General features: G+C 34.2%; 1 protein-coding gene across 5 annotated transcripts in view; it reads right to left on the bottom strand.

The window, feature by feature from the left end:
• CD2AP (CD2 associated protein) overlaps positions 1 to 22,817 on the bottom strand; it is a 128,604-nt gene that overhangs the window by 23,041 nt on the left and 82,746 nt on the right. For all 5 annotated transcript variants that reach the window (XM_006099712.3, XM_023763351.1, XM_023763349.1 and 2 more), the window contains 6 exons: positions 22,210 to 22,272; positions 11,207 to 11,372; positions 10,432 to 10,574; positions 3,592 to 3,704; positions 2,464 to 2,565; positions 818 to 999 (listed from right to left, as the gene is read on the bottom strand). In XM_006099712.3, coding sequence (XP_006099774.1) covers positions 818 to 999; positions 2,464 to 2,565; positions 3,592 to 3,704; positions 10,432 to 10,574; positions 11,207 to 11,372; positions 22,210 to 22,272 — 769 coding nt within the window. The remainder of the gene's footprint in view (positions 1 to 817; positions 1,000 to 2,463; positions 2,566 to 3,591; positions 3,705 to 10,431; positions 10,575 to 11,206; positions 11,373 to 22,209; positions 22,273 to 22,817) is intronic.

The raw sequence follows: 22,817 nt of genomic DNA, 5'->3' as shown, positions 1-22,817 counted from the left end.
AATAATTTAAGTAGTCATTCAAGATAAATTTTTATTTGTATCCAAGAGATGTTTATAAAAATGCTCTGCAAACTACAAATACACTCTATTATTCATCTCAATATTGTTTTTATTAAAGAATCCAATGCCAACTGAGTATTGGGGGAGAAATGGTACATTCAAGCTCAGAGGTAGCATGATATCTGGTACGGACTTTTACATCAGATTCCAGGAAATACTTGTAGAGGCTATAGGAGACAGTGAGAAAGGAAAAGAGCACCTGACCCTTCACCCTCATGCAGTTAGATAGCTGATCTTTGATCTGTTTAACTACTGGGCTTTTGCAGAAAACGTTCTTAACTTTCACTGAGGGTATGTGTCAACATACACCATTATCAAAACCTTTCAGGGGTAAGAGATGGGTCTTAGAAACCACCTATCCCAACCCATTTGTTTTATAAACATGCAGCTTGGCTCTAGCAGAAACAGTGATCAAAGTCCTCTGAGAAATAAACATACAAAAAGATATACCCAGATCCAACATACAATATGGTTTTCCTAATTTTTTAAGTTTAATTAACTCCTGAGTTTGGCCAGTAAATGTCTAGCTTTAAATGATAGGTATGTCTGTACCTTTCCTATAACTGGGCTACTTGGACAAGTTTTCTAATTCAAGTTTTTGCCAAGAGGAGACAAGCACTATCAATGGAAATTTCTTTGAAAACATACTTATTGGTACCAGTAACTTGGAATACTACATCTGTACTTCATATGATTTGGAAGAATTCTTTACACAAGTGTCAAGTAGTACTCCAGGAAGCAAACCAGGGCTCCTTACCCATGCTCCTTTTTCAGTGCTTCCACAATGCACAGCAGTTCAATCATCTCAGCTTTAATTTCATCCAGGGAACTTTTTTTCCCATCGTCTGCTTCTAATTTAGCTTTGATTTCTAATGGAGTTAAAAAACTAGCCGCATTTGGTTTTGAAGGACTTGAAGGTGTTGAAAGGTACAGAGATGGCTGAAAATATAATAGAAATTATTATAATTTTATTTGTATTTAGATTTAAGTCCAAAAGGTTTTTACAGCAAGGTGATGAATAAAGCAATATGTCAAGATAAATAGTAAATTTGGAATACTAAAAGCAGTCTGGTGTTCACAACTGGAAAACACACCAAAGAATGAACTTGCAAATCACTAAGGTATTTTTGTGAGAATTATCAAGGGTTTTGTTTTCTTTAAAAAAAAAAAAAAAAAGGAGAATACTTTAGATTTACATTATGATGGTCTAGTGGAATGTCTAGAAGCAAGAATATACAGTCCCTCCTTTATCTGCCGTTTCCCTTTATGCACTTTCAGTTAGTTGGAGTCAACCTTGGGCTGAAAATATTTCTTTTCTGTCTTAAAATATTAAATAAACAATTCCAGAGATAACAATTCCTGTTTTAAATTGCATGCCATTCTGAGTAGTGTGATTAAATCTCGAGTTGTCTCGTTCTGTCCTGCCCAGAATGTGAATCATCTGTTTGTCCTGGTGTCCAAGCGGCATATAGGCTACTTGACTATTAGTGACTTAGTAGCCATCTTGGTTATCAGATCAACTGGTCCTGGCAATTGATACGCTAAAGAGAAGCCACTGATGCTTCCCAAAAGGAAAAAGGTATGTATGCATATACATATTAAAAATAAAATTATATATACCGGGAGATCTGAAAACAGATCCACCACAGATAATGGGAGAATACTGTATCACCATTACAATATTGTTTTGATCCTCCATATTAAAATTATTATTTAGAATATCCAAAGAGCTTCACTTACAAGTAATTATGAAGTGCATATAGAGGCATTAAAATGAATACATGATTTGACAACCTACTTTTACTATTTCACTAAAATAACAGCAAATAAAATTTCAATGGACTGCTAACAGCTCAGAGAATCTGATTACGTGTATCTGATAAACTGGAATAGCAGCCAAATGCCCTGGAATGAATGGAAGGAAGAAATATGACCTTCTTAAATATGATTCCATTGTGGTAATACTACTTTAAATAAAAATGGCAAGAGTTTAGAAAAGGGTCTTAATATCATAAAATAGATGGGAGGAACCATATATTCCACCACTCATTCCAGTGCTTATTATCGTACCAAGCATCAAGCTAGATAAGAAGTGAACACGTGAATGCTTCTGCCCTAATGAGTATATGTTTCATGAAAGTAAAATAAATGTATAGATCTATGCCTTAACAAATAGAAAACATATAATATTCTTATATTACGCCTTTAAAATAATGTGAGGTCTTTAAAAAAAAATCTGCAGAGAACAGTGTGACAGCTTTAACAATTCAATTTTTTAGCAGGTATTATTTTATTTCTTGGCAGAAGAGATATTTCTTAAAGGACACTTCAAATTACACAGCTTTGACGTTTAAAAAGAATCTTATATAGTATATAAATCTTAGACCACAGCGCACACCTCACCTTTGGAGAGTTGCAAGAATCCTTTTTAAATTCAGATGGCTTTATGTTGGCACTATCTTCTTCTTTGGGTGACTTCAAGATTTTTTCTGGGCTTTGAGTTGGCTAAATGATTTTTTTAAAATCAAGAAACAGAAAACACCAAAGCAGGAAAAGTTAGTACTTGATAATAAAATAAATAACTTTTATCTCTGTTCTCTGCACCTACTGTTCCATTATTATTAACAGGATGTTACATAATTTCAAGCTGAATAAGACATTTGCATAGCTTGAGGGAAAAACAGGTTCCCTCTCAGCAGTGAAAATTTTCTCTAGTTAGGTAATTTAAAATCACCACAGTGCTTAAAAACGAATATATTAGCACTAAAGCATTACTAGTATCCCCGGCAATGTATAACAAGCATAAAAGTAAGTTCCACATTTATATACCAGGATTTGTACTACATGAATCACTTCCTACTTCAAGGAGAAAGATGTTTTCCGTCTTTCCTAAAATGTGTATGTGCCACTCAACTCTAATTATTGTTGTTGGTCAGGCAGATTATACAATATACCATGTCCTCTTTTGAGTGCTCTGTGGTTATGGTCTCAGGACACTCTTTCTGATTCTGGAACCTTCCATTCCCAGCTCTTTAAATGAGCAGGACACATTCCCCACATCTCCTTAAATACAACCATGTACCACTTGAGTGCAACAGCTATCTTCCTGTTTTTTAAACTTCAGTAAAGCTATAGAGTAGTGATTCTCAACCTTCCTAATGCCGTGAGCCTTTAATACAGTTCCTCATGTTGTGGTGACCCCCAACCATAAAATTATTTTTGTTGCTACTTCATAACTGTAATTTTGCTACTGTTATGAATCGTAATGTAAATATCTGATATGCAGGATATATTTTCATTGTTACAAATTGAACATAATTAAAGCATAGTGATTCATCACAAAAACAGTATGTAATTATATATGTGTTTTCCAATGGCCTTAGGAGACCCCTGTGAAAGGGTCATTCGACCCCTAAAGGGGTCGCAACCCACAGGTTAGAAACTGCTGCTATAGAGCCTCCCTCGATCTTATCTTCAGAAGGATTCTGGAGCTGCTAAAGTCCTCGTTTTACAACAGTAAGTGTAACTCACAGAATGCCCGCCATTGAAGCGGCCAGGCAATCTTCTTCCAGGCATCTTCGGTCTGTTTGCAGTGAGATGGAGTAAGTTTTCTGAGGAAGCTATGTCATCAAAATTCACAATATCTGGAGAATAAAATTCAATGTATACACTAAGAGATAACTGTGCATTTTGAAAGGTAAAAATATTTCTGAATTTTTAGCAAGCTTTAAATTAAAGGACTCACAAGTTGACCTGTGCTTTTCATATGCATTTAGAAAACAACACTCACCCTTAGAAAACAAACTTCCTCTTCACCTGATACATTTTATAGCATAAGACTTTAGTAACAATATAAAGTTCATGCTTTTAATAGACTTAGACCAGAGCAAAAAGTTCTTGGAAGATATAAATCTGTACTTGTCACAAGCTGTTGTTGCATAAAAGAGCTGTCATCCTAAGTTCTTCCTTATAAAAAAAATAATTTATTTCAACTCAATTAATTACTGTATCATATAATAAAAACAAAAACTTTGTTTGAAACTTCAGGTAGTACCCTGATATTCAAATTTTAAGGATTCTACTATATCTGGGACCCACACTGCTGCTTTCCAGTTGCTTTTCTCAATGTGAAGTGAAAGTACAATTTAATGTGTTTGATATACTGTATGTATGCATGTAACAGTATACTGTAGCTGGGATGCACACTGTTTATAGTTCACTGCACTTCTGCTGAGACATCACCATGTTTAGAAGTTATAAGGTAGTTATAAATCTAAGGCAGATGGGAGATCAAGGAAAAATCCTACATAGATCATCCACTTGTTTCCCAACCATCAAAGGCTGGCTGACCTTCGATCCAATAACAGATGTAAAGAGAAACCTAGTAATTCATATATCTGAAACAATAATGTATAATGCCTTTACTTTTTCTACATGATCCAGAAAACCTTCCTAAAGAAGCTGATCTTTAATTTTGAAGCACAGGTATCTCTAAGTATACAAAAACCTCAAGGATAATTCCAGATACTTCCACTGTCACTATTATCTTCCTTAAGCCCAAATTAAAAACTAGGGATATTAATCACAGTCAAGACCCTTGAAATGGCAGATTTCTTTGGCCTAGTCTTCCAGGTATCGAATCATTCTTCATGTTATCGTTACCTGAATGTTTATACACTTTCTGTCAAATATTTAGATGCCCCACCTCAGTTATATTATTTTATAAAAGAATCTAAAGATTCTAATCATTACTGCCCTCAGCTTATTCATCAATTTTCATATTCAAAGTAATTCATTTATATTTTTTTAAAGGGATGAAGAAAAAAAGGGTAAGGCAGAGGAAGTTAGGTATCACTGTTTGGCAATATGCATTTTGTGACACCTTTAAATGTCTGTTGACCACTTAATTCCTCTTCACCTTCACATTTTGGAATTATATTCTGGGTTCTATTTTATATCTAGTCACTAGGTTAATACATCACAATAGGCAATCCAATGTGCTTGGTTTAATTATTGTCTTGAGTCAAATAATTGTCTGTAAGTAATTATAAAATATAATAAATCATAATAAACAGTGGATTTAATGTATAAGTCATTATACAGTGTGAAAGACCTTGAGTGTGTGTGTGTGTATATAGTGATATATATATGTATGTGTGTGTGTATATATATATACACACACACATACATATATATATCACTTTATCTGCAAATGTCACCAATAAAGTAAATAATCAATATTTTTTAAATGTTAAAAATATACTGTAGTATAAAGGGTGAAAAAATATTTTTTACACTGATGTTTATTGACAACCTAAAAAAAATCCTTGAAAAGTACAATCCAATCATTTTGGTCCCTGGAGATTATTTTCAAATGCATATTGAAGCAACTTGCAGAAAGAAAAAGAAATAAACAGAAAACCATAGAAAGGAATGAAGATAAATGAAACTGAAAGGGTAAATAAAAGGTAAATTATACATCATGCTCATGTAAAAAAGGCCTTTTATGTGTCCAATTTTGGGCTACAACACCAAGATAAATGATTTTACTATTCTAAAACTCTCTCAGGTCCTCCATTGAAGCCATTAGGTTAATAAAATGAAATAGTGCACATCTTGGACTCATGATATATTAAACACTTTTCAATTTCTCTGAGTAATAACAATAGATTTAGACTGCCCACATGGCATAAAAGGCATGACAACCACTTAACTCTTGCAATTATAATGTCACTCTGCCAGCCATTTAAATTTCTAAATACTGCCTAAGACGACATGGAGTTTTTAAAAATCACAATGAAATATCAAATTGGGGGAGAAAGTAAACTGATTTTTATTGTTTTCAAGTAAACACAAAACTTTTATCAAAAAATATCTTAAACTGACCAGGAAAATCTTCCCAACATGAATTTCATTTTATTTTAAAATGGAAAACCAAAGGGTTAGAATAGACAGACAAACATGTAGACTTTTAGTAAAATTACAAAAAAATATCAATGTGCACCACCTATTTATACTGAATATAATATTTTGATTTCTTTTATAAATTGTTATCTTACCAAAATGGATTTCAAGTAAACAAAAAATCTTTTATCAAAAAATATCTTAAACTGACCAGGAAAATCTTCCCAACATGAATTTCATTTTATTTTAAAATGGAAAACCAAAGGGTTAGAATAGACAGACAAACATGTAGACTTTTAGTAAAATTACAAAAAAATATCAATGTGCACCACCTATTTATACTGAATATAATATTTTGATTTCTTTTATAAATTGTTATCTTACCAAAATGGAGAAAGGTAGAATAATTTTCTGACACGTAAGAAGGGAAACATGGCAAACAGGCTAGGAAACAAAATCTGGAAAGAAAAGTCAAGGATAGAAATGTCTAGAAAAAGGACTAAACCAAAAAAATTATTTTACAAAGCAGGAAAAAGGAACAGTTGTAGAACGAATAGAAGCAGTTCAATGTTTAGCATATACCTATTACAAATAATCTAAACTTACATAAGATGTGTCCTGGATTTTAGATTTTTTCTTTCATTTTTCAAAGGGAAAATTATGATGGGTATAAATTTCAATAAATTTCAGATATTTTTTAAACAAGCATTTTTTTTTATTACTCACTGAACACTAAGACAGTTTCCAAAAGGATGTTTTAATACTAAAATTAGTGGTCAGAGTAATAAATCAATATATTAACAACTCAATACTAGTATAGCTGTTACTAAAATTAAACTATCTTTTGATCAAGTTTTAGTCTTCAGCATATAGTAAATATGAGAAAATTTTAATTCTATGATCTAATAAAAACTATATTATTCTTTTAAAATATTTCAGTATAAAAATGCAACTTAGTATAACACTTGAAATCTCATACATATGTAAGTGAAAATTCATTAATATAATAACTCTCTAGAATGACATTGAGGAAATTATTAGAAAATACAAATTTTAGCCCAAGAAGAATTTACCACAGAAAAACAATTTAAAAAGATAAAATACACCATGGCCCATGTATCTCAGTGGTTAGAGAGTGGCCCTGCATACAAAAGGGTTGCAGTTTCAATCCCCAGCCCCAGTTGGGGCATGTGGAGGAGGCAACCAATCTCTCTCTCTCCCCCTCTCCCCCTCTCCCTCTCTTCCAGTCTATCGAAAAATCAACGAAAAAAAATATCGTCAGGTGCGGATTAACAACAACAAAAGGATATATGCTACACTCTAAGAATACTTCATCATCTGTGCTTTTGACATAATTACATTACCACTAAATTTTCTATTTTAAAACTAATTGTAAACTGTCTGGAAAATTAACTATTTAGGCCACATAAAGTTTATAATTAACCAGTAGTGGCAGCGAGATTATCCTAACCATTTTTTATGAAGTGTTTGAAAAGCAATTAAAACATGGTTGTAACAGCTCTACAATTAGTAGTACTATTTTATATAATATAAGAGGATATTTATAAACTTTTCAAAAGAAAAATAAAACCAAATTGACTGTTCTAGGAATGTTTTTCTTATATGTACAAAAGTCAGAGTCTGTACTCATATACATACATGTGTTTTATATGCCTTTATATACAGGAAAATCCTATCTGAGAGGAGGATCAGGAATTTACATCCTTCCTAGATAGGAGCAGAAACAGAACGAGATGGGGTTAACAATGGAGGAGGGGAGCAGAAAGGAAATAACTTTATACCAACTTCCATGTCAGGCATTCTAGTAAGTATCATAGAAATTTTGGGCTGTTCAGTTGTTACTTAAGCAAGAAAATAGATTAATAGAAGAAACATGCCAATAATGACCATCAGCTAATAATTTACAACCCACATTTTTTAATAGCAAGGACAGTGTACTTTCTACTCTGTCATTTCACTTGAAATTATTTATTACTTTACATCATAATGAAACTCTAAGAAGATTTTTGTATTTTTAAAAACTTTCTGAAACTTGTTAAAGGGCTAGACTGATATGCTGTTTAAAAAATTTAAAACCTGAGTCAAAAATATAATTTAAAATAAGCCAAATTTGAGGCTGTATTTGATGTAGAACACAGTTTCTGAAGAAGAGGTAAAACACCTTTCTACTACACGTACTAAGATCATCTGATATTTTAATAAAAAGAAAATAAGGAATAACCTGAGTTATGGTCTGAGACATAAGCTACTGTCGGCAGCTGTCTTTTACGTTGACACACTACTTATGCCTAAAACAGTACTGAAGAGAGAACACTTCTTATTTAGTAAATATCTGCCACTTAAAATGAGCTCAATTTTCAAAATTTATATTTTCTGAACTTTACAGGGTGTAAGTGTGGTACACCTAGGGCAGACTGATAGCTTTATTCCTGAAAGAATAAAGGACAGCAGCTTGAAAGTCAGCTGTTAGTTTCTTGACCACATATATAAGTCTCAGCATCTCTAAGTTACTCCCTTATTCATTTGATAAAGAAAGAAATCAGAAAATTTCAAAACCCTGTTCCACAAAGCCTTTTTGGTTTTTAATGAAGGCTGAATAATGGCTATGGATGTAAGATAAGAATTGGGACCAAAAACAAGGCAAAAAGTAGAACTTTTCAACCACCAATACTTTCACACTGTTAGACATCATTTTTGTTAGAAATGTAGCAAAGGAAACAAAATTTACTGGTGATCGTATATAGAAAAAGTTTGGAAAACTAAGAATGGTTTTTATTTACTTAAAACATTTTTATTTTGTAATTTTCATGACCTTGAGACAACCAAATGATGAAAAATATGCAAGAATGATACAAAGGAACAGAAAAATACAGAATATAGACGCTCTAAATATTACTTCTTCAGCTCCCAAAATGACATTAAAATTTAAGACTTCTGATAAAAAGTGAGGATAATTGTGGAAATTAAAAAGGTAATGTCCATGGAGTTTTTATTTCCAGAGTTAAAACTGTGCACTTAATCTTTATTTCTCCAACTATGACTTTTGAAAACACATTTCTAGCTGTATTTTACATCAAACAGAAAACAATAAGAACTGATAAAATCATATTTTCACCACTAACCTCAACAGAAAGGAGTATTTTTAAAAACACAAAGAGAATTTTATTTTATTTAACTAACAATGAATATGAATAATTTTCATCAGATAAAACATACTGAACATATTTGAGTGAATGCCTCTAAAGTACAACCAACATCTCAAATTCCAGAAATTATTCATGAATATGGCTTCATCAAGAGCAAGCAGGATCCAAAATACATGATAAAAGGATCTATAAAACACTTAAATTAAAAAACTGAGAGAGGCCATGTTTAGGTCAGAGCTTTGGTATTGGCAAACTGCAAAGAGGAAAGACAAATAAAATCATCTGAAGAATTTTGGAAGTTGGTAAGTAGTACATTTTCTAATATAGTGACAAAAAAAAAAAATCTAAGTGTAACTGACCTTGCGTTTACATCAACACTGAAACTAAAAATGTATTTAAAATATTAAAATTTTAAAAAATTATTTCATAGAGCCCTTAGTATAAAGGGGATTTAAAAAGTTCCCTTCTGGTTTATGTGATCTTGAACATCTGATGTACTTTTAGCTTACTCTGTTTAGATGTAAAATAGAAAAATTAGTATTTGTCTCTTACAGTTACTGTAAAGATAAAATAAGAACATATATGAGAAAGTGCTTTGAAAATGTATAAAAACTAAAAACAAATTCTAAGTACTATACAATAACCATTACCACAAGTGTACAGCGCTTTAATAGTGAGACCTTTGATTTGTATCAAGACTTTCTCTGTTTCAAGTGTTTCATTTTAGAACTAATATGGATAAAAGACTGGAAACTAATAAAGATGATTAACAGGCTGAAAAAATCAGTCTGAAACTTAATGAACAACATTTACCTAAAGAAGTAAAGCCTGCTGATATGTAGAAAGAGAGTAAGTCACAAAAAGCCTATTTGTCTGAATTGAAAAGTATATTGGTATTAAGTAGAAAATAAAAATATTCTTAAATGTAATCTAGTGCTGGCATTAAAGTCTACATCACCTCTTTATTTTTAAACTTCTAAAACTAAAACATCCTCAGATCTGCCTGACTTAGGTGGTGTGGTCTTTCTATTCTGAAGAGACAGAACGATAAATGGATGAACTCTTAATAGCCACCTCAGTCCTCTGGCCAATAAGGAAGTTTATGTGAATCATAAATATTCTGCCTGTTTATCTTCTTTTATGTTTTTCTATTTTGGCTTCATAGATTTAAAACAAATTTGAATTAAATTCCACTGTATCTGTCCACACACAAATTGTATATACAAATTTATTTTAAATCGTTTCTGAAAACTATACCGGCAACTTTTAAAATGTACCACCTTTCTACACGTTAACTTACCTGTTTCTTTAAAGCTCCTAATTGTAAATGAATCTAGATCTACTGATTTTGGTCTAAGTGGTGACTGTTCAGAATCTAACTTTGGTTTTGATACTGGCTCAGTTTCAAATTTTGATGAAATGGCAGGCACTTCCCCATTAATCCTGAAATGAGAAAATGAAACAGAGGCAAAAATCACTTGTATGTGAAACATGACCATTTTGTAACATTTTAATTTAATGACACTAAAGATGTTATAGCATAATACCGAGTTTTATTTCTGTTCTATAAAATGATTTCTATAAACATTGACTTCTACCTTAAAACTAATCCTAATAAAATCAAAAATGTAGCCCTAGCCAGTTTGGCTCGATGGATAGAGCTTCGGCCTGCAGACTGAAGGGTCCCAGGTTCGATTCCGGTCAAGGACACATGCCTGGGTTGCGGGCTTGATCCCCAGTGGGGGGTGTACAGGAGGCAGTCGATCAGTGATTCTCTCTCATCATTGATGTTTCTAACTCTCTCTCCCTCTTCCTTCCTCTCTGAAATCAATAAAAATATATTTTTTTTAAAAAATCAGAAATGTAAAAATATATTTTTTTAAAAAATCAGAAATGTAATATGAGTATAGTCACTGAATATAAGTATGAATATAAGGTTAATATTTAACAGAGGAATTACTAAAATATATAGAAAAAACATGGAAACCAAATACTTTAAAATTTTCTTTGAGATTTACTAGTAGAAAGGCATTGATATCAAAGGCAGGTAAATTAATAAACTACTTAAAACTTACCTGGCTACAGGTGGTAGTGGAGGAACTGGTTTCTCAGGTCGCTTTGGGTATACTGTTCCAGAAGATCTCAATAAATTATTGACTTTGGTGGGTGGAGTAGGCTTCTTCGGTGGAACTTGTGGAGCAGCTGGTTTAGAAGGTTTCTGGTCCAGCATGGATTTTTCATCTGATTATTTAAAAATAGTTAATAAGTTATTAACAATGAGAACTGTTTTCTATGGCTTAAAGCTAAAGCCAGGCTGGAAAAGTGTGAAACAGAGAAGAGAGACATATTAGTAAGTGAGCATGTGCACACTGTTTTATGTTTTAAAGTTATAATAAGCCTAAATGTCTAAAAAAGTTTACTTTGGTGGGGTGGGGGCCCCCAAATAAGCCCTAATGTACAAATAATGCCTGTTTCTTATTGTCTTCTCAGCATCCTTTGCTTTTAGGAGTGGTATTCCACTCAAATATAACCACTCGTAATTTTACTGTAAGCTGAGAACAAGATTATCTAGACTTAAGTCCATCAGATCACTTAGTAAAAATAAAATAAAGGGAGCTGAAAATGAGTAGGAATCCTAGTGCCATTTAACATAATTATTTTGAAATAATCACAATGACAAAGAAAAAAAATCAAATGTTAAGAGACATTTAAGGGAAACTGATGCTAGACTGATTAAGCAAAGGTAAGAAAATTACAGGCTTGTATTTGTAATTCTCACCTTGGTATTAGGAATTTTATTAACATTTAATTTACTAACTCTATGAAATAAATTTGAAAATATGCTGGACAAAACAATACTGAGGACATTTTTAAACAATGTTAGGAAAAACAATTTTATCACCAAAAGTGCATGGTATTAACACACTTCCTTGGATCATATGAAATATAGCTTAGTCTTTAAAACCCTGGCCATCCAAACTTAAATTTCTATAAAACAGTTAAATAGATGTTTTATAAAAAATATCAGAAAAAATGTTAAAGGATAGCAAATAGAAGTTCAGTGATTAATTGAATACACATTCTTCTTTTAACAGATAATATTCATGGAAAGCAAATGTATCAAAAATAAGATTCACCATCCCTGGTATATCTGAGATTAAATCAACTATAGTATACTGATTTATAATACAGGATGTCCCAAAAAGTGGATACATAATTTGAATGATTATAAAGTCAGTGTTTATTAATATAGAGTCCATTTTCAAAATTTTAAAAAATCTACAGAAATTGTTTTGTCAATGCCTGTTTTCAAACTGATAACCATTCTGGTCCAGGCTCTGCTGATAACACAAAGCAATGGAATTACAAACATTAAGAATCATTTCCTTTGGTATTTGTGCCCCCTCAATTCGTCGACTGTTCCTGGTTTTGTACTGTAAACTTTATCTTTTATGTATCCCCATAAAAAAAAAAAGTCTAGTGGCACTTTAGGATAAATTTTTTGTTCAAAGCTTAGTCTGGCTTCACCCATTATTTCAAATTAGTTTAACCCTGAAAGGAATGAAAATTAAGTGAGTTAGCAGCTTTTAAAATGTGTATACGCTTTTGGGGACACCCTATATAATTAATATATGATGGCAATGTATTTGTGTACTAGATTTTAATTCAGGTAAAACTTACATAAAATTAACCATTTTAAAGTGAACAAATCAGTGCCATTTAGTATATTCACAATGTTTTACAACCACCATGTCTACCTACCTCTAAAACCCTTTCATCTCCCAAAAGAAAACTTTGTTCCCTTAATCATTTACTCCCTTTTCCCTCCTTTACCCAGCCCCTGGAAACTACCAAGCTGCCTTCTACCTATATAGATTTACTTATTCTATATATACATGGAATCATACAGTATGTTACCTTTTTTGTCTGGCTTAGTTCATGTAGCATAATAATGTTTTTGAGGTTCATCCACATTATAGCAGGTATCACTATTTTTTTTCTTTTTGTGACTGAATAGTATCCATGAATATAGCATAATCCATTCATTTATTGAAGGACATTTGGTTGTTTCCACCTTTTGGCTATTGTGAACTGCGCTGCTATGAACATTTGTGTACAACTATTTGTTTGAATACCTGTTTCCAATTCTTTTTGGTATATATCTAAGAGGAATGGCTGAAACATATGGTAATTTTATGTTCAACTTTTTGAGGAACTACTAAAAATTTTCACAGCAACTGAAACATTTTATATTCGTATCAGCAATATACGAGGGGTTTAATTTCAGCATATCCTTGCTAATATTGCTATTTTCTATTTTTAATATTATAGCCATCCCAGTAAATGTGAAGCGGTAGCTCATTGTGGTTTGGTTTTCATTTCCCTAATGGCTAATGACACTGAACATCTTGTCATGTGCTTGTAAGCCATTTGTGTATCTCCTTTAGAAAAAAGTCATGTTGCCCTGTCACTGTCAACATTGTTGTAACCACACAAGGGGAACCAATTTAGAAGATAAAGTAAACACTAGGTTGGCAGAATGAAGAGAGAAAGAGATAATCCAGGTCCATCATAAATTATAGAGTTTGGGGTGAGGGAGGTCAGATGACCCCTACTTCTGGACTTCTAATTACCTAAGACTGTTTCCCAATTGTTTAAGTAAGTTTAAATGAATGTTTTATTTTCTTTGCTTTTAAAATGTCCAACTTTTTTTATCCATACCACCACTACATGTACCTAAATAGCATGAGAACAAAGTTTCAGAAAAACATATCTAAACAGGTCACACCAGTGTTTAAATTATACAATAAATATTGTACTGTGTATCCATATGCATTATATACCTACTGTGCAAGGACCTACAGAACCAATGTCAAATAAGATTTAGACACACACACACACACACACACACACACACACTCCCTACACCTGTGCCTTTATGAAGTTTAGTCACGTGAGAAAACAAAATAAATCTAAACTAATAGGTGACATATGACAATGAGTTATATCTATTTTTAGATAGAGTAATTTAAAAAACTAATTCAAGGAGGTGACATACACTGGATATTATAACTGAAACCTGAAAAAGAAAAAGGAATTAGCCATAAAAAGTTTCTGAAAGGAGTATAAGAGAGATAGGATTCCAGGGAAAGAGTACTATACCATGTAACTCTGAAAAAAAAAATACTGGTATTCTATAAACATGATATAGTGGGGGAGTGTACTACACACAGTGAGCAAGAAAAGAAAATTATGAGAAATATTAGAAAAGTCAACAGAAGCCAGATCACTCAAAACTTGCAAGGCTAGGCTAAGGCTAAAGTGATCAAGAAAGTCTGCTTTAGAGAAAAAAATATTATAAACTGGATATTTCTCCCAAATGCAATAGGAAGCATTCAAACACATTAAGTTGATGTGTTATATATAACATACACATATTCGAGGGAAAATACACATACACTATTTCCATAGTATAAATTCTGAAACCCTTATCACTACTTTAAATCCTTTTTGGAGCAGGGCAAGATGTAAACAGACTAGAGGCCCAATGCGAGAAATTCGTGCAAGGGGCTTGGTCCTCGTAGCCCCGGCCTTGTCCTCGTCCAGCTGTCTAATTAGCATATTACAATTTTATTATTATAGTTAAATACATGCTACATCTCATACCATTGAAAGGCCTATCATGAACTACACAAATGGTTCTCAATTTTGTCTTCAGATTAGAATCACGTTATATAGGCTAAAACCTGAGCCCTACCCTATAAAATTCTGTAGAGGAACCTAGGCATCGACATATTTTTTAGACACCCCAGTATTCTCACATGTGACCAGGATTGAGGACAACTGTACCAAGCTACCTGTCTAGCTTAGTTCCTCAAAACTCCTCCTAGGTGCCTGGAGCCATTTCCTGAATATGCTATGCTTTCTCTCATTCTTTTCATATTCTCTTTCTGTAGAATCACCTTTGCTTTTCTAGTCAACACATTCTGCTCATTTTCTAAGTCTCTGTATCATCACAATACAGTAGTTAATGTCTATTAACTATTCAACTAGCAATGGTCAGAATATTTTTTAAAATGAAAAAGAAACTTTTTAATCTTCCTAGTAATTAGCAGAAGCAAGCTGCCTCATACATAACTGACTGAATTTATGTTATATGTTTAGCATTTGTTAAGTCTGTTTCAGGTATGGTTATAAATAAATATAGTTTGCCACTTCTTAAGAGGTCAAGATTATTTTTAGGTTCAATCTGGAGAGAGAAATTAGAGATATCAAAATGTTCTTTGTAGAACATTAGAGATAAGTATCATTTCCTTTTTGGTAAGCATGCTAAATATAAAATACAATAGAGTCCTGCCACAGCTCTCAACTCAATGTCTATGTACTACAGATTGTGTCACAAATTAAAAGACACCTCCAATAATAAATGATCTTAAATGAGTCTGGTTATGTTTGTTCTGTTTAGGAATCAACTGAAAAATAAGAAGGCTGACCCCAACTTCTCAAACAGAGAAGAAATGCTCCTCAAGGAAAAGTGAGCAGATTCACTGCCGCTAATAATAAAAATGTGGAACCAGGCGAGGCTTCAGCAGCCAATTCTGTTCTTGCTGTGGATGTGCCTGGGGCCTTGGGGAGGACATGATAAAGGTTATCATTTAATTGATTTTTATAAGCCTGATAGAGCTTTTATTATATCCTATCCTACACCTCCCTGCCTGGCACCCCAAAATAAACATCAGTTCATCCCTTCCTGTCATACATATTTCATGCCAAGGATGAGAAAGTACACCAAGAATGAAATAAACTACTGATAGGTATGTCCAGGAAAGCTTTTCCAAAAAGCGAGAGAAAAACTTACACTCCAAAGTGCTGATAGTACCAGTCTTCTGAGACACAGCATGGCTGTCATTCAAGGTACCTCTGAGAAAATCAGCGGCATAAAACTGCTAAGTAGATCTGAGAAGATACACATGGCGTCTTGGGGCAAGGAGTAGACAGTGAAGATTTAAACTCCATTCTTAATATTTGAAAAAGTATCCCAAGGAAAAAAGCATCCTCACTTAAGAGTCAAATGTAGGATGATCAGATGCATGTCTTCTAGTGGCTCTTTTCCCCCCTCCCCAACACAGCAGAGCTTTTCAAAAAATATCTTCTGTGCAATTAGGATCATGAAAGACAAAAGTCATGAACACACGTACTGGTGAAATATACTTTATTTCCTGTCAGAAAGCTAAGGCTCCTAATGTGGCACTTGACATGGCTTGAAAAGGCTTGCTCTGTTGACTGTGGAACAAGGATAGAACTTTAACTTATGCCTATTTTTATTTAAAAAGGGTTAAATTAATCTGCACCAATATTTAGTATCATATTGAAACTGGCTCTTTCCCCTAGTCCATTTTCCCTATTCCTTGCACCAGATCTATCAAAGTCATGTCAAGTTAACAAAAACATTTTGAAAAATATTAAGAGTTTTGTCCCTTGTTATACATTAGTCTTGTTTCACTTATAAAACAACTAGAGGCCTGTTGCACGAAAAGATTCGTGCAATAGGCCTTCCCGTCCCCTGGCTGCCGGCATCAGTTTTCCTCTGGCACCCAGCACCCAGGCCTTCGCTGCTCCGCTTTGTACCTATGTATGCAAATTAACCACCATCTTTGTTGGCGGTTAATTTGCATATCTCACTGATTAGCCAGTGGGAGGCGTAGCGAAGGTACGGTCAATTACCCTGTTTGTCTATTAGATTCTTATATTTGCACTTAAACTTTGAAACCAACACATAAATTTTAAAATCTTTTCAGTGAAGCCCTGACCGGTGTTGCACAGTGATTAGAGCATCGGCCTGCCCAACAATGAGCTGCGGGTTCGATTCCCAGTCAAGGGCACCTGTTTTGGTTGCAGGTTTAATCCCGACCCTGGTTGAGGTGGGTGTGAGGGGCAACCAATAAATGTATCTCTCACATAGATGTTTTTCTACCTCCCTCCCTCTCTCCCTTTTACTCTCTCTTAAAAAAGAAAAAATCTTTTCAGTGAAATTTTGGTATTAAGATTTAAAACTAAGAGAACAAATGTCTTTTCTATTTATTTACATTTTTACCACTTCTGGCATCCCTCATTACTTGGTGTACATCCAAACACCTACATAGCATCATTTTCCTTCTCCAAAAAATAACTTTTAACATTTTCTATGTAGCATATAGTTTGTTGGGCATGTGTTCCCTCAGATTTTGTGTGAAAGTTTTTATTTTGCCTCCATTTCCTGAAAGGTATTTTTGCTGGGCGACAACTCAAGGTGGACAGTTATTTTCTTTCCAACTTTATCCGCTCTTCTCTTTGTCATTGCTTTAGTCAAATGCATTATGATATGCCTTAAGGTAGTTTCTTATATGTTTCTTCTGCTTGGCATTCATTAAGCTTCTTGGATCTATAGGATTATAGTTTTCACCAGATCTGAAATCTTTTCAACTATTACTTCTTCCAATATTTTTTCCTGTCCCCATTACTTATTTTATCAATAAGTAAAACCAATTAATATTGTCTCTCAGGTCACTGATGCTCTGTACATTTTTCCCCCTAGTCTTTTCTATACATTTTAGATAGTTTCTATTGCTTTATCTTCCAATTCATTAATATTTTCTTCTCTATTCTCCAAACTCCTGGTAATTCCATCCAGTGGTTTTCATTTCAGATATTGTATTCTTCATCCACAAAGTTCAATTTGGGGTTTCTTTTTATGTTTTCCATTTCTGACAACATCATGTTCAAATTTCTTCCACTTTCTGGAATACATGGGATACATTTACAATAGCTCTTTTAATGTCCTTGCTGCTACTTCCTTATGTCTTATCATTTCTGGGTCTCCTTAAATGGACTGATTTTTCTTTGAGTTATTGGTCACTATTTTCTCCTGTTTCCCCCTCCCCCATACCTGGTAATTTTTTTTAAAATCAGATAAAGGACATTGTGAATTTTACACTCTTTAGTGATATTGTGGGTTCAGTTCCAAACTGCTACAATAAAGCAAGTATCACAATAAAGCAAGTTGTAATCTTTGCTGGTAGGAGGATTTTGCCTTCAATTTGTAAAAGAACACAACATCTGTGAAACACAATAAAGCCAAGCACAATAATAATAAGAAAAAGGTATGCCTGTAGGTTGTTTGTTTTTGTTTTGTTTTTTGAATTTTGTTCTAAAATTAGTTTCATTTGTTTCCAAGATAGGTGCAGAGCACCTATGGTGAGATACTTTATTAGAAATTCTATCTAATGCCTTGAGTTCTTTCCAAGATGGCTTGTAGGAACAAAATTTTTGTGAGTTCCAGAAATTGCTTCACCAAATGCTTTTCAGCACTTATTTCTCCAGCTATCCAAGTTCTCTTACACATGTGTGTAATTCAGTACTCAGCCAAAGAAAGCCTCATGGTAAGTTCCACAGGATCTCTGAGTGCTCTCTCCTGTGCAGTTACAGCCACTCTGGCACTCTGCCCCACACAATGTAGCTGCCTTGGCCTCCTTAATCCCCAATCTCCTCAACTCTGCAGAAAAACTAAGCTCTGTCTGGCTTCCTCTTTTCTATTGCTTATAAAATGCTTTTAGACAATAAGCTGGGAATCATTTCAGGGCTTGCCTTTCTTGTTTCAGTGACAATTTCTCTCAGTATAACAATCCTATGCTACTTGTTGTTCAGTATCTGAAACTGTCAAATATTTTGTCATTTCCTAGTTGTTTAACTCAGGAGGCAAAATTCAGTCTTTGCTACTTCATCATGGCCAGGATTCTGAGGACATAAATGTAAAAAAAGCAGCAATTATCTTTGTTTATAAGATCAACTCACAGAGCTCAGAAAATATGAGAAGTCAGCATCTGAATTTTAACAAACCACTATCTATTTGATGGAGAGGACTATAAGAGAAATATCATAATGTAGATGAAACCAGCAATACACTTCTACATATCTGTACATGAGTTTCATGAGGGACAGATATTATAACCAAGTACTATAATGAACTGACCCAAAAATCAGACCTAACAATAGCGATACCACAAAGGACTAATCTGAGATTAAGAAATGCTTTTATTAAGTACTAGAGGCCCAGTGCACGAAATTCGGGCACTCAAGGAGGGGGGGGGGGGGTCCCTCAGCCTGGCCTGCGCCCTCTTGCAGGCCAGGAGCCCTCGGGGGATGTCCAACTGACAGCTTAGGCCCACTCCCCTTAAGCCATCAGTCAGACATCCTTAGCGCTGCTGGGAAGGTGGGAGCGGCTCCCGCCACCACTGCTGCTCTTGCCAGTCGTGAGCCCAGCTTCTGGATGAGAGGCACTCTCCTTGTGGGAGCGCATTGAACACCAGGTGGCAGCTCATGCATCATGTGTCTGCCCCCTGGTGGTCAGTGTGTGTCATAGCAACCAGTAGTTCCGTGGTTCGGTCGATTTGCATATTAGCCTTTTATTATATAGGAGGATAAATTACTTTTACATCATAAATAAAATTCACAAATGTAAAAAAAAAGGAATAGGGAAATCTTCCATATTGTATGGTAAATGGGAACATGGGTCCCTTCCCATGCTCCCCCTCCCCCTCCCACCCTGTGGGGAATATAGTGAAGGCCATCAGTAAGTGGACTGTGAGACCTTGGGAGACGAGCCAGCTTCTCAATCAGAAAACAGCTAGTATTTTGATCTCACACAGCAGCTGTCCCCCTCCCCCTGTAGGCTCTGTTTTTCTCTGTTTTCTTTACTCTATAAAATCCTGAGTTGGGAAAGTCTGGGTGGTAGCAAAACAATGGTACTGGCCGCCTGCCCTCTGTGTGGCCTATCTGTAGGCCAGATGGGAGTTAATAGCTCAACTTCAAAAGTGGTAGCCGGTGCAGCAGGAAAAACTTTACCGCATGGCCCTGGTGTGCATGTACCAGTAAGTCCTAATAAATCCATGCCTTTCACAGCCAGTTCTCCAGGCTATTTCTTTGGAATTGGCAAGCATTACCCTGAGGTTTTACCAAACCTCAGCGCTTTGCATTACACACGCAGAGCTCAATTACTGAATAAGAGATAAAGCTATGAAGGTGCATAACATATTCAGGGAAAAGACTGGTTGTTGCATTTAGTGAGTGAAAACAGTAGAAGATGGTAACAAAAATATAATTTGGAATCAGTTCCCAACAATACCAAATACTGGACAGGATATTGAGCAATAGGAGCTCTCAATCACTGTTGGTGGGAATGCAAAATGGTACACACACTTTGGAAGACAGTTTGGTGGTTTCTTATAAAACTAAACATACTCTTACCATATGATCTAATAATAACACTCCTTGGTATTTAACCTGATGAAATGAAAACAGATATATAAAACCTGCATGGAGATGTGAAGAGAGCTTTATTCATAACTACCAAAGCTGGAAACAACCCTTCAGTAGATAAATGGCCCCAGATAACAGAATATTAATCAGCACTAAAAAGAAATGAGCAATTAAACTCTGAAAGACTTGAAGGAACTTTAAAGACTTATTACAAAGTAAAAGAAGCCAATGTGAAAAGCTACACATTGTATGATTATAACTATATGACATTCTGAAAAAGGTAAAACTATGGAGAAAATGAAAAGATCAGTGGTTGTCAGGAATTCGGAGCAGAAAGAAATGAAAAGTCCCCTCAGAGAGGATTTTTAGGGCAGCGAGACTATTTTGTATGGTATTATAAATGTACACTTACCAAATTACACATTTGTCCAAACTCGTAAAATGTACACCAGGAGTGAACCCTAATGAAAACTATAATCTTTGGATGACCATGATGTGTCAATGGAGGTGAACTGATTATAACAAATGTAGTACTGTACTACTCTGGTGCAGATGTTGATAGTGGAGAAGTTTGTACATGTGTGCAGGTAATTAGTATATGGGAACTCTGTGCCTTCCATTCAATTTTGCTTAACTCTAAAACTGTTCTAAGCCCTGGATGGGTTTCTCAGTTGGTTAGAGCACTGCCCCAATAAAGTCAAGGTTTCCGGTTCGATCCCTAGTCAGGGCACATACAAGTATCAATCAATGAATGCATAAATAAGTAGAACAACAAATCAATTATCTTTCTCTTTTTCTCCCTCTCTCTCAAATCAATTTTCTTTCTCTCTTTCAAATCAATAAATTAAAAAAAACTGTTTTAAAATATAGTCTATTAAAAAAATGAATTCTGTAAAGATGTAAAATATAAGCAAGACAAGGAACTAAAGTAGGGGAAATCAGTTAAGAGAGGTCAGTCACACGTTAGGTAAGAAACAAAGAAAGGCAGCAGAAACAAAATCATTCTAAAACAGTATTCATGTTTTTGCAGGTAAATATAGCCTCATCTACTAGATATAACCATTCCAGATCTTTCTGTACAAAGGAGGTATATTCTACAAACTAATAATAGCCACAAAAATAAGTAATGAAGTAATGTTTTTTCTTTGTTTTTAAATATATTTTTATTGACTTCAGAGAAGGAGGGAGAGATAGAAACATCAATGATGAGAGAGAATCATTGATCAACTGCCTCCTGCATGCCCCACACTGCAACCTGGACATGTGTCCTGATTGGGACCTCCCGGTTCATAGGTGGATGCTCAACCAGTGAGCCACACTGGCTGAGTTGAAGTAATGTTTTTTAACAAAATACATACAGGTATCCTGAATAACGTTCAAGTTTACATGATAAGTGAAGTGAAAATTGAACAATACATAATTAATCACTTCCATGTTTTAAATAACCCTATTTTAACAATGTTTCTCAACTGGGGCACTATAAAAATAATAAAAGTATGAATGTTTATGCTTAGTTTTCTTATACATTATTTGAAATAACTATGAATAAATACTAAATCCTTACTAAAAAAAAAATGGTTTAACATTTTAGTGGATATAAATTGGTGTCAGTTTGAGTAAAATCTTAACATCTTATGGATCTTGACAAACTATTCCTCCCAGAAAACACCAAACATTGCAAAGTAAATACTAAACATTTATTAAATATCAGTATAAATGGCTCAGTGTGGCGAGACAACAAAAGAAAGTTATTTTTTTTTTAAAGTGGAAAAATTAGGCATACCTCTTTCTTCAGGCTTTACAGGAAAATACTTTTTCTCTATAGATATCGGCTCAGGCTTTGGGGCTAAGGAAAAAAACAAAGTTCATACCTTAAAAAAATCATTTTACAGCACAAAAACAATTTTAGTAAAGGTTCATTTAAAAATAACATCAGATGAAAACATGGTCAACAAAAAGAACAATAAAGCACAATCACTAGGCTCAATTTAATGCTAAACCTCCCACTGTTAGCATGAGTAAGTAATAACTCTGTAATCTGAGTTTTTTGTTGTTGTTTTTTTTTGTCAAATGAAGGTATTCATGTCCTCTACACCACCACTGTCCAGAGAACTAACTACAATGATGGAAATATTCTATTGTTGTGCTGTCTGATATTGACTGTTGAGACTTGAAATGCTGCTACAGCAACTGTGGAATTAAGTGTTTTATTTTATATAACTAGAGGCCAGGTGAACAAAATTTGTGCACGGGCAGGTTCCCTAGGCCTGGCCAGCGATCAGGGCCGATTGGGGCCTTCCGGCTGCTGGCCGGGCCCTTCCTTCATTCCGCACCTCCCCCTGGTGGTTAGTGCATATCATAGGGAGCTGGCAAACTCCCAAGGGGACACTT

This window comes from Myotis lucifugus, unplaced genomic scaffold (genome assembly GCF_000147115.1).
Source record: "Myotis lucifugus unplaced genomic scaffold, Myoluc2.0 scaffold_281, whole genome shotgun sequence".
Classification (NCBI taxonomy): domain Eukaryota; kingdom Metazoa; phylum Chordata; class Mammalia; order Chiroptera; family Vespertilionidae; genus Myotis; species Myotis lucifugus.
The sequence above is the reverse complement of the archived record's forward strand: the minus strand, read 5'-3'. Positions and strand labels throughout refer to the sequence as shown.